Below are 12387 nucleotides of genomic sequence, written 5' to 3' on the forward strand. Positions count from 1 at the left end.
GTTTGTCAACACTATTCAATTTCTTGAGTTGATACTCATTTCTGTGGTTACCTCGGTGTTGCTTCTGTGTGTGGCTAAGTAACTCTGTCCAGGTTTTTCCAATAAATGAGCAACATTCCACTTTGCATGCATAACCTGCAGACCAATATGACATTTCAATTAATTGTTAAAACCTCATCACTATATATTTTGTGTACAGAACTGCCACTGGGGAAGAGAAGCGTAGAAAGATACAACTCAAGTCTGAAGGGCAAGTGGGCTACATGTGTCCTGGTGTCAAAAGTTGAATTTTTTCAAATCCAAGCTGACATTTCCATTAATTTGTACTGCCTGCGTGGTATAACAATTTTCAGTTTTACAATTAATATGTTGACTAATCAAGGTGAAAGATCATTGCCTTATGCATAAAGAAAGATACAGTATATCCACATGAGCCAGAAATCCATTAAAATATGGCAGTCCAATTATATACAAAGGAAATTATTCTTGATCGAGTACTAGTAATTTAAATATAGTTGGGCTTTTCACTCACCAGTGTTTAACACCAGATCTTGCAAGAAACCAATTTGTTTGCTGTCAATTGGGTAATAGCTGATCTTTTAACAAACCAATCTAATTTAGGTAATCAGGATAGTACTTAACTGGCCATTATAGCCGAATGGTACCAATGTATAGTTGTGAAAATGGAAGAGACTCATTTTCTGATACACTTAACAAATTTTCAAAACATCACAGCAAAACAAAACCCGTTATATTTTTGTTTCTTTTTTAACCTTGGCCCAGATTATCACCAACTCCCAATACCTTTGAGTATGTCTATCGTTGCATTAAGATCTAGGTAAGCTTTCGGTAACATATCTGGGAAGTGAACAGCAAACCCTGTCTGGCAATTGCTTTTACATACTGGACTTATTCTCTGCCTCTGCAAGATCTCAGTCCAGTCTTTGAAAGCATTACATGAGACCACAATTTAAGTTTAAATGATCAAGCAAATTTACAAAATACAAGCAGGCAAATAAGTCACAGTCATTAAGTCATGAATTTATAGTAGCTATCCTTCCACCTAACTCATCAAATGACCAAAATAATAAAAAGATTACAACTCTTAAGAACTAAGCTAACGCTTGTAAATAACTTTTAAATAGTGTTTCTTTTCCTAGAATTTCTTAATACTGTGGTAAAGTAGTTCATCTAAACTTTTTTCTGGAAATTCCAGATGTTTTTCCTGTCTTCCAGGAGTTTCAAACTGATCGAATGTCAGGAACCAAACAGACTCAATTTATGCAGCTTGCTAAGGTTGGCAATGGGGATATGAACCTTTATTTCCTGATTATATTGCATATTCTGTAATTTGTGACAATCTATTCTGATGTGTGAGAGATTCAACTAAAGCACAGACCTTTTTATATCATGGAGGAATGTTACTGGAATTTCCTGGATTTTGAATATTGGATCATTCAAATTTACAAAGAAGCGGTCACACAGCATCCCTCGGACAAACTTGCAACATTGTATTGAAATAAGCTTGCATAGGGATCTGAACTAGTTACCCACTTATGTACCATGACTGGATTTAATGGAACCGCTAAATCATTACTATACAAATACCTCCTTTTGTCACATCATTTAAATCCACTTACAGATGGGAGCCCTGCATTTTAAAGAGTAACCATCATACACAAGTTTGTTTTTGGAGGGGGAGGAAGAGAGAGAATGGATGGACAGTATAAAGGGAAATGAAACTGTTATTCGTGAGATGTACTAAAAAAAAATTGTTGCAGCAATTTCTTTAGTCTCATTCCACAATTCTACCACAGCGTACTGGCAAAAGGGATTCCTAACTCCAGTTATAATCAATAGGACAAAACCCTACATAGTAGTTTTTGCAATATATAGTAATTAACAGGCAAAAATAGTTTACCAGAGTGGTCAGCCCTGTTTGCATTACTTAGAAGCAGATTTTACATCAGCAAATGTGACAAGATGTTTGGAATAGTTGGACTATTCCATTCTCCTCGTTGAACTAGCTGTTTGAAGAAAGGTTGGAACGTAAAAGGACACACCTGCATGTATCTTTTCATGACGTTTCAACTTGCTTGGAAGACAGAAATGTTTGTCACACCCCTCATAGTTACACCTAGCAAAAAATTGAAATTCAAATAAATGTGTTCAATATTTCCTCAAGATAAAAAAAAAAGTATAATTAAAGCAGATTTTGATACCTACTTGAATGGTGGCACATTTGTGTGTTCGTACTGATGCACTTTGAGTTGCTGATGTTTCTTAAATGATCTACCACATCCTTCAAAATCACACTGCATGGCCAAATACAAATTTGTCATTAATCACATGCATCAAATCTAACAATAGTTGAAAAGTGAAAACAAAAAGATGTTGCTATGTTCAGAGTTATATTTAATGCATTTGACCTTGTAGAAATGTGACTATTCAAGCAGTAACTCCCAAGAATTAACACAAGCAGTTGCTGAATATGGTTAATGTTTTAGCAACTTTCAACCTTGACTCAGTAGACTTTCATCACAGTCAAAAGGTCATGGGTTCAAGCTCCATTCCGGAGACTTGAGCTCATTCTAGGCTGACACTCCAGTGAAGCACTGAGCGAATGCTTCATTGTTGGAGGTACTATCTTTTAGGTCGATGTAAAAGCAGGGGTGTTCTCCTGGTGTCCTGGACAATATTTGCATCCTAGGTTGCTGAGGGAAGTACGGGTGGAAATTGCAGAGGTACCGGCCATAATCTTCCAATTCTCCTTAGATATGGGGGTGGTGCCAGAGGACTGGAGAATTGCAAATGTTACAAGCTTGTTCAAAAAATGGTGTAAGGATAAACCCGGCAACTACAGGCCAGTCAGTTTAACCTCTGTGATGGGGAAGCTTTTAGAAACGATAATCCGGGACAAAATAAATAGTCACTTGGACAAGTGTGGATTTGTTAAAGGCAAATCGTGTTCAACTAACTTGATTGAGTTTTTTACCATATTGCTATAGTACCAGGTTTAATGGATTTGGCATTCAATCCCCATTGGGTCCTGTAGTATTCAATTAAACTATTAGTTCCACCCAGCAGACCATTAATAAATTGAGATACACTGTCCACACTACAAGATTAATGTTAGTGGAAAGGTACCTGGAAGCAGAACTCTAATCATTACACAATGAACCTAGGTAATTTTATAGGCTATTAATAGATTTGTTATATATGTTTATGATTTTTATGGGACCATTAGCAAAGTTGTATAACACAAATGATTACATTTCTGAGACCAACTCAATGCAAGTAGCTAGCTGTGCCATCTTTTTGGCTGCCTATCTTGTAGGGCCAGTTTTGATTCTGAAAACTGATTGTGCGGTAACAGTGACCCATTTTCATAGGTTGTTGGATCTGTACTTTCAGCAATTTAAGTCACCAAAATAGTCACTGCACTTTAGAAATGGAAACTATCAAAAACAAACCTCCCACAGTTCAAAACAAAGTAAGTAATACCAAAAGCCATATTAAATGACCTGTGGGAACTAGTCTTAGCAAGATGGTCATTATTTTGCATTAAAAGGCACATGTACCTGAGTCATGCATATCAGAAAGTCCCATGTTCGATTCCCTACTCTGCACTGAATAACTTGATCTTAGTCTGGGTGGCAATAGGAGAGCTACAGTTGGTTTCAACTCCCCTGGACCAGGAGAAAATCATGCAGGATTTTCATTCCTGATCACTATCCAGTAACCCCTACTAGTAAGTGCATGTGTATGGATGCAAGAGATAGCAAGATCAGGGTGGCTGTTACACTTCTTCCCCTTCCCTTTCTCCCTCACTAAAACAGCCTGCCTCACTCCTAGTCTAGTCTCATACATAAAGATAGGCCACTAGGAATAGATACTGAAGGGCAACCAACATCCATGAAAACATACTTCTGCATGAGTCAATGCCTTCACGAGGGGATGCCCCGGAGCATATTACATTTGCGAGACCATGCAGACACTGCGACAACGGATGAACGGACACCGCGCAACAATCGCCAGACAGGAGGGTTCCCTCCCAGTCGGGGAACACTTCAGCAGTCAAGGACATTCAGCCACCGATCTTCAGGTAAGCGTTCTCCAAGGCGGCCTTCGAGACACACGACAACGCAAAATTGTCGAGCAGAAATTGATAGCCAAGTTCCGCACCCATGAGGACAGCCTCAACTGGGATCTTGGGTTCATGTCACGCTACACGTAACCCCACCAGCGAAAAAAAAGTTATCTTTTTATTACAACTGGTCATTCTCTTTCTCTTCCTTTCGGATGTTTCTCTCTCTCTCTCTCTGTCTTTGGTTCTGGCCGTTTGTATATTCAGTAGTCTTGTATCTAATGTCTCTCTGTCTGAACACTATTCAATTCCTTTGATTGCCTTGATAACGGGCAGTTGGAAAGATTATCTGTTATCACCAGGCATTGTTCTCTGACTATATATGCAGTAACTTTCAAGGAATCCCACACACACCTGACGAAGGAGAAAGCCTCCGAAAGCTTGTGATTTTCAAATAAAACTGTTGGACTATAACCTGGTGTTGTAAGATTCCTTACATTCAGGAGGGGAGGCAGGGAGAAAATTGGCAAAGAAAAAAAAATTACTATATTCAACTTTTACTATAATGTACCAGTGTCCCAGCTGTCAACTGTGGGGAAATTTGGCTTTTAGAACTTCACAGTAAAGACACCATAACACTGCTTATTATGTACGCAGCACCAAATTCGCTGTATGCTAGGAAGCTCCCATTTTGAGAACACAGGGCACATACACTACCAGTTTTTGGTCAAGTTGCAGTGGCCCATTTGGGATTTCTGTCTAACATATATACATTGGTAATTATACAGTTTAAGGAGCAGATAAGGGCAGAGGTTAGTTACCAAATAAAGCTTTTCTACATTTTCATGCTTTCTTGAGATATGCTTCTTCAAATTGTCCTTTGTAGTGAAAGTTTTATTGCATCTTTCATCTGTACATCTGCAAGGCATAAAAAGTTAAAGGACAATCTATTTGCAGTGCTTCAAAATGCAAACGAAACTAAAAGAAACCTAATAGTTACTTCCTAGTGCGTTCAGTGATCGAGAAAGGAACATTTTTCCACCAGTTTCTGAATCAACCTGTATAGCACGGGTTGGACACCCATGTGCCTTCATCAGCTCCTGGCTTGATATCTCCAAGTTTCCCCTTCATTAACCGCACCTCGTTCGTTCACCTCATCCTCAATTGCATTCGCTTACTGCACTGTCCTTGCTGGCTCCAAGTCCCCCAATGCATTGATTTTGAGATCTTGGTCTGTAAATCCCTCCATAGACTTATCCATCCTGCCTTTGCAATTTCTAGGTATGACCGGGTCTAATTTTGTTTTTCCAAAGATCGGTGTCGAAGCGGGGCATCCGTCACACATGCCATTTAGCTCAAGGTGCTTGAAAAGAGGACAATCTACTTTTAGTCTTAACATTCAACCGCAGCAATAACAAAATCTTTCCTTGTGGGAATTTGGAATTGAATAAGGCAAGAGTTGCTTAAAGTGATCACTCCTCTTTTGCTAATGAAGTTGGAGTCGAAGACCACTTCAGCCACCTAATTCCCTATTACATTTTTTAACCAATTCCTCCCAGAGTGGAGTTTTCTGGATGAATTCAACCCATTTTATTCAGTCAAGAAAATTTGTTACCTTTTACTGCAAATAAATTACATTTTACAATATTTAAATGTTATCTTCCATTTTTCATTCAGATGATACTTCAGATTACAATATTTACAAATGTTTTCTGGTATATTGCCAATGGGAATAATTAAAGATACTGATGAAGGATTTTGGACTTTTCATTATAAAACCAAAATACCTGTTTTAAGGAAACTAAAAGGAGTGACTAGAAACATGGATTAATTTCCTGAAATTGACTGTTCAAGGCAGCATGCTGGGAAGGTTGGTCACATTCGAAATGTGTTAGTCAGCAGACTATCTAGAAGGTTAAAGACAGCTGCGAAGCCTTGAAAGTCTGTGAGAAGCTGTTGTAAACATTAGGTGCTGTAGTATCAATTTCTTTTAAAAGCATAGGAAAGTACTAGAAGCTTGTTTTACACCAGCAAGAAGGGTATAAAACCAGCCATTTGAGTAAGTTCAGAGAGACCGACAAAAGACAGTCCACGAAACCAACCAGAATCAAGAAGACCACGCAGATGATGCCAGGGATGAGGGACTTCAGTTATGTGGAGAGACTGGAGAAGCTGGAGTTGTTCTCCTTGGAACAGAGAAGGTTAAGGGGAGATTTGATAAAGATGTTCAAAATTGTGAACGGTTTTGACAGAGTAAATAAGGAGAAACTGTTTCCAGTGGCAGAAGGGTCGTTAACCAGAGGGCACAGATTTAAGGTAACTAGCAAAAGAGCCAGAGAGGCGACATGGGGAAACACTTTTTTACGCAGCGAGTTGTAACAATCTGGAATGCACTGCCTGAAAGGGTGGTGGAAGCAGATTCAAAAGGGAATTGGATAAATACTTGAAAGGAAAACATTTACAGGGCTATGGGGAAACAGCAGGGGAAAGGGACTAATTGGATAGTTCTTCAAAGAGCCGGCAAAGGCACAATGGGCCAAATGGCCTCCTGTGCTGTACCTACTATGATAGGATGTTGATGGATTATTAAACTTAGTCTCCGGAAGCAGACGAATTGGCCATTCTAAGTTTTGTGTTGTACTATTGACTTAAAGGTTGTATGAGTCTGTAAAACTTCTTGTATTTTAATGTTAATAAAACCAATAGTTAGAAAAGTAATAAATCTTGGTTGATTCTTAGCTCTTTAGGATAATTAGAGGTAAGAGAATGTGAAAACAAACGCCTTACACTGAACTGAAGAATTTCTTAATGTATACACCAACCTGAATGGCTTTTCTCCTCTATGACTCTGAATGTGTCTTGTAAGGTGACCTTTTCTGGAGAAACCTTTACTACAACCCTCATATTCACAAGCAAAAGGTTTCTGGAAAAAAGAACTGAACATTAACATCAAGATTGTTCTTTCAAGCTATTATCTATAAGTTCTCTTTACGGAAATTATTCAGTACAAAAGACAAAAAGGTTCACCCTCAGAACTCCCCCAAATCACTTACAAGAGTACTTTCAAATTCTCAACTGTCTAGCCTTTGGCCCTCCATTCGCCACATTACTTCTGTGGCTCAATCAAAACCTCACACTCTCTCCCACCCTTGTTGTTCCCCTTGATACAGCCCCCATCTTCGCTCCCTTAAGTCCAAGGAATCCAGATTTAAACATTTATGATGCACAACTGGTTTAGCCATTCATTGCCAGATCTGGCTGGACCACATCAACCACTATCCGGCCCTGCTCTCCTGTGCCAAAACTACTCACTACTCCAGGATTTTCCTGGAATACAGATAACCCTCCGCTTCTTTTCTCCACTATCAACCGTCTCTTTAAACCCCTCTCCCCTGCCCCCTCCACGCTCACCTCCAACAAGTGCGAAGAGCTCATGGATTTCTGTCGCTAAGATGGAGATCATCCGTTCAGCTGCCTCTGCCGCATCCCACCCTACCCCTAGTCACCAAGCCAAGCTTCCGCCCTACTCCTAGTCACCAAGCCAAGCTTCTGCCAGAGATCCCCCTGCCCTAGCCCTGAACCCGTGTCTTTCTCTATCTCCCCTCATGCCCTCTCCGGGCTCATCTTGTCCACGAGACCCACCTCCTGCTCTCTCTCTTATTCCCACCAAACTGCTAACCATTCAACTTTCCTTCCTGGCCCCCATGCTAGCTGATATTGTAAACCGTTCCCTCTCCTCAGGTACTGTCCCCTCCCTTTCAAATCTGCCCTTGATCCCTCTGCCCTTGCAAAGTACTGCCCTATCTCCAATCTTCCTGTCCTCTCCAAAGTCCTTGAATGTGTTGTTGCCTCCCAAATCCGTGCCCATCTTTCCTGCAACTCCCTGTTTTATCTTCTGCCATCAGGTTTCTGCCCTGCCACAGCACTGAAATGGCCCTAATCAAAAGTCACAAATGACATTGTGTGACTGTGACGGTTGTGCATTATCCCTCCTCATCCTTCTCGATCTGTCTGCAGCCTTGGACAAGGTTGACCGCACCATCCTCCTCCAACACCTCTCCTCTTGTCCTGATGCGCGGGACTGCCCTCGTCTGGTTCTACTCTTACCTAAGCAGTTATAACCAGAGAATCTGCTGCAACGGCTTCTCTTCCCACCGTTACCCCAAGGATCAATCTTTGCCCTCCCCACCACTTCTCATCTACGTGCTGCTACTCGACAAAGTCATCCCAAAACACGTCAGGTTCCACATGTACACTGACAACACCCAGCTCTACCTCACCACCACCTCTCTCAACTTCTGCTATGCCTGTGTGTCGTCAGACTGCTTGTCAATACCCAGTCCTGAATGAGGCCAAATTTCCTCCAATTAAACGTTGGGAAGACTGAAGCCGCTAACTTCGGCCCCTGCCACAAACTCTGTTCCCTAGCCACTGATTCCATCCCTGGTCACTGTCTCAGGCTGAACCAGACTGCAACCTCGTCATCTTGTTTGACCTTGAGCTTCCAACCCCATATCCTCTCCATCACAAAGATTGGTGACTTCCACCTCCGTAACTAGTGGAGTCCTGCAGGGATCTGTCTTGGGGCCTCAATTATTCACAATATTTATTAATGACTTAGATGAAGGCATAGAAAGTCTCATATCTAAGTATGCCGATGACACAAAGATTGGTGGCATTGTAAGCAGTGTAGATGAAAACATAAAATTACAAAGCGATATTGATAGATTAGGTGAATGGGCAAAACTGTGGCAAATGGAAGGTCATCCACTTTAGATCAAAAAAGGATAGAACAGGGTACTTTCTAAATGGTAAAAAGTTAAAAACAGTGAATGTCCAAAGGGACTTAGGGGTTCAGGTACATAGATCATTGAAGTGTCATGAACAGGTGCAGAAAATAATCAAGAAGGCAAATGGAATGCTGGCCTTTATATCTAGAGGACTGGAGTACAAGGGGGCAGAAGTTATGCTGCAGCTATACAAAACCCTGGTTAGACCGCACCTGGAGTACTGTGAGCAGTTCTGGGCACCGCACCTTTGGAAGGATGTATTGGCCTTGGAGGGAGTGCAGTGTAGGTTTACTAGAATGATACCCGGACTTCAAGGGTTAAGTTACGAGGAGAGATTACACAAATTGGGGTTGTATTCTCTAGAGTTTCGAAGGGGTGATCTGATCGAAGTTTATAAGATATTAAGGGGAACAGATAGGGTGGATAGAGAGAAACTATTTCCGCTGGTTGGGGATTCTAGAAGTAGGGGGCACAGTCTAAAAATTAGAGCCAGACCTTTCAGGAGCGAGATTAGAAAACATTTCTACACACAAAGGGTTGTAGAAGTTTGGAACTCTCTTCCGCAAACAGCAACTGATACTAGCTCAATTTATAAATTTAAATCTGAGATAGATAGCTTTTTGGCAACCAAAGGTATTAAGAGATATGGGCCAAAGGCAGGTATATGGAGTTAGATCATGATCTTATCAAATGGCAGAGCAGGCATGAGGGGCTGAATGGCCTACTCCTGTTCCTATGTAATATCGCCATTGTCCACACCTGCTTCAGCCCATCTGCTGCTGAAATCCTCATCCATGTATTTGTTACCTCCAGACTTGACTATTCCAATACTCTCCTGGTTGGCATCACACCTTCCACCCTCCATAAATTTAAGCTCATCCAAAACTCTACTGCCCCTATCCTAACTTACACCAAAGTCCCGTTCACCCATCACCCCTGTGCTCGCTGACCTACATTGGCTCCTGATCCACCAACATCGTGCTCAATTCACTCCATGGCCTCCTCCCTCCAGATAACCCTCGGCGAAATCTGCATGCCGAAAACTCTAGTAAATTTTTGTCTGATTATGGTCCTGTGAGGCACCTTGGGGCGTTTTCTTGCATTTATACATAGCGTATTTAACGTAAGTTGTTGGGATATTCAAGAGCTGGGAGCGGTGCAAAGAGCCACAAGGCTGATCCCTAGTGTCAAGGGTCTGAGTTGTGAGGAAAGACTTGGGCTTTTCAACACGAGAACGAAGTATCTGAGTGGTGATTTTAATAGCGCCATATAAGATGGTAAATGTTATGAGAAAGGCTAATGCAGACTATTAAGTCCCCAGAACATGTGCCGGTCTTCACTCAGCTTATCAGCTCCTCCTGCAGCGCGTTTCTAACACTGAATAAATGCAGCGTATGCTGTGTATGGAGAGTTGGGACTGAGGGTTGATTTGATGAGTGAGTAGGGCCCAGTGTGGAACATGCCCGGGCACCTCCTGCCAGTATTAGTGAGCCGGCCGGCCGCTCCTACCTCCCCCGTGTGTCTGCAGAGGTGAGCCTGCAACCGCCAGTTCTTCGAGAACGTGGCTCCGCAGCCGAAAGAGCAAATAAAGAGATTCCCCGAGAGTTTGGCCGATTCCTTGCCCGGCACCGACTGTTTTCTCCGCCCCTTCTCAGGCACCGCCTCTCCGCTCCCAACAGCCGTTCTCGGCTCCTCCTCCTCCTCCTCCTCCTCACTCCCGGCTCCGCTCATCGTCCGAACCCCGCAATCCATCTTCGCGCGCATGGAGCGCACATCCGCAGCGGCTCTTCTACCTGGCCTGGAGATGGAGGGGTGGGAGGGACCAGCGCCTCTTCTGCTGTACAGGTGTCACCCCACGGCACAGCCGTGGATGTAACCACCTACTTCAGTAATTATCTAAATGGAGCAGTGACCTGAAATCTGTGACAAACAGGTATCATTATAGAGCTGCGCATCTATACAAACGCTTCCTTACCCCCCCCCCCCCCAACAACTTGGATCGATCTTGAAACGTCAGTCGCTGCGATCTGGCGCACGCGAACGTTTTTTTTTAAACCCGAGTCACGTGGGTTGGAGCCGCTGGTAAGGAGGATTTAACGGGTGCACGGGCTGCTGAGTATCCCCGAGTGATGGTCGATGGATAGTTATACAGAAAAAACAGAGCTTAGTCCTTTTGGTTACAAAATAAACCCCCTTCTGTTTGCAATCCCTCCAGCCCTGTGGTCCACCATATATCCCCTTCACTGGGTGGGCTCTGGGACTCTGTCCTTAATCCTCTACCTTGCTACCTCCCTCTCTACCTTCAAAAGACTCCATAAAACCTACCACTCCTGCTGTGGATTTTCTCACCCCCCCCCCCCTCCATTATTTACCTGTGGAATTCTCTACCACAGAAGGCTGTGGAGGCCAAGCCACTGAATATATTTAAGAAGGAGCTAGATAGATTTTTAGACACAAAAGGCATCAAGGGGTATGGGCAAGAGCGGGAATATGGATTGAGATAGAGGATCAGCCATGATCATATTGAATGGCGGAGCAGGCTCGAAGGGCCGAATGGCCTACTGCTGCTATTTTCTATGTTTCTATTCTACCATCTTGGACATTTCATGGACTCATACAGCACAGGAGGGGTCATTCAGCCCATCGTGCCTGTTCGGCTCTTTGAAAGACCTATCCAATTAGTCCTACTGCCCTGCTGTTTCCCCATAGCCCTGCAAATTTTTCCTTTTCAAGTATACATCTGAGAATCTGCATCCACCACTTTTACAGGCAGTGCATTCCAGATCATAACAACTTGCTGAGTAAAAGCATTTCTCCTCATCTCCCCTCCGGTTCTTTTACCAATTATCTTACATCTGTGTCCTCTGGTTACTGACCCTCCTGCCAGTGGAAAACGTTTCTTCTTATTTACTCTATCCAAACCCTCCATTCAATCTCCACTTAACCTTACCCTGTGGCTGGTGGAAACCTAAAATTAAAATAGAAAATGCTGGAAACACTCAGCAGGTCAGGCAGCATCTGTGGGGAGAGAAAGAGTTAACTTTTCAGGTCGATAACCTTTCATCTCCCCTTAACCTCTGCTCTAAGGAGAACAATCGCAGCTTCTATAGTCTCTCTGCACGTTATTACGTTAAACATGCTATACAAATGCAAGTCTAAAACGGCTGCAATCTACTATCTTTAAAAGGCTATGTGGTAAAAATTACTGACCTGTACATTAGTACACCCTGTATACTAATGTGTCCTGTATGAAATTTGCAGGAAATAGCTACTAGGAAAGGGCACAAGATAGAAACAGCTGAGATTTTAAACTAAGAATTATGTAAACAGTCCCATGTGTTCAACCACCTTTCGATTCATACTGAAATATTTTGTCCTAGATTCCAAACAGCATAATTTTAATTACGTGGTAGCAGTATTAGTGAAGAAAACCTCAGTCTTGGATTAGTTTAGGCATTTCTAAACCAGGTGTGAACAATACTACAAAGATATAAGAATACCAGCACATAA

At 42.3% G+C, this 12387-nt stretch overlaps 2 protein-coding genes across 6 annotated transcripts in view; one reads left to right on the plus strand and one right to left on the minus strand.

Moving 5' to 3' along the window:
• The window catches only part of mtif3 (mitochondrial translational initiation factor 3), a 25922-nt gene extending 23606 nt beyond the window's left edge, over window positions 1-2316 (plus strand). For 3 of the 5 annotated variants that reach the window (XR_010963247.1, XR_010963243.1, XR_010963245.1), the window contains one exon: window positions 1217-2316. The gene's annotated coding sequence lies outside the window, so the exon portion shown is untranslated. The remainder of the gene's footprint in view (window positions 1-1216) is intronic. The other 2 variants (XR_010963244.1, XR_010963246.1) reach the window with 1 other exon arrangement.
• Window positions 1-10629, minus strand: part of LOC137323172 (transcription factor IIIA-like) — a 14890-nt gene extending 4261 nt beyond the window's left edge. The window contains exons 1-6 of the mRNA XM_067986681.1: window positions 10387-10629; window positions 6910-7010; window positions 4909-5005; window positions 2227-2315; window positions 2064-2137; window positions 52-135 (exon numbers count right to left, since the gene is read on the minus strand). Of these exons, the coding sequence (XP_067842782.1) occupies window positions 52-135; window positions 2064-2137; window positions 2227-2315; window positions 4909-5005; window positions 6910-7010; window positions 10387-10629 (688 nt within the window). The remainder of the gene's footprint in view (window positions 1-51; window positions 136-2063; window positions 2138-2226; window positions 2316-4908; window positions 5006-6909; window positions 7011-10386) is intronic.
• Between the last annotated feature and the right edge of the window lie 1758 nt (window positions 10630-12387).

The sequence above is a fragment of the Heptranchias perlo genome, chromosome 6 (assembly GCF_035084215.1).
Source record: "Heptranchias perlo isolate sHepPer1 chromosome 6, sHepPer1.hap1, whole genome shotgun sequence".
Lineage (NCBI taxonomy): Eukaryota > Metazoa > Chordata > Chondrichthyes > Hexanchiformes > Hexanchidae > Heptranchias > Heptranchias perlo.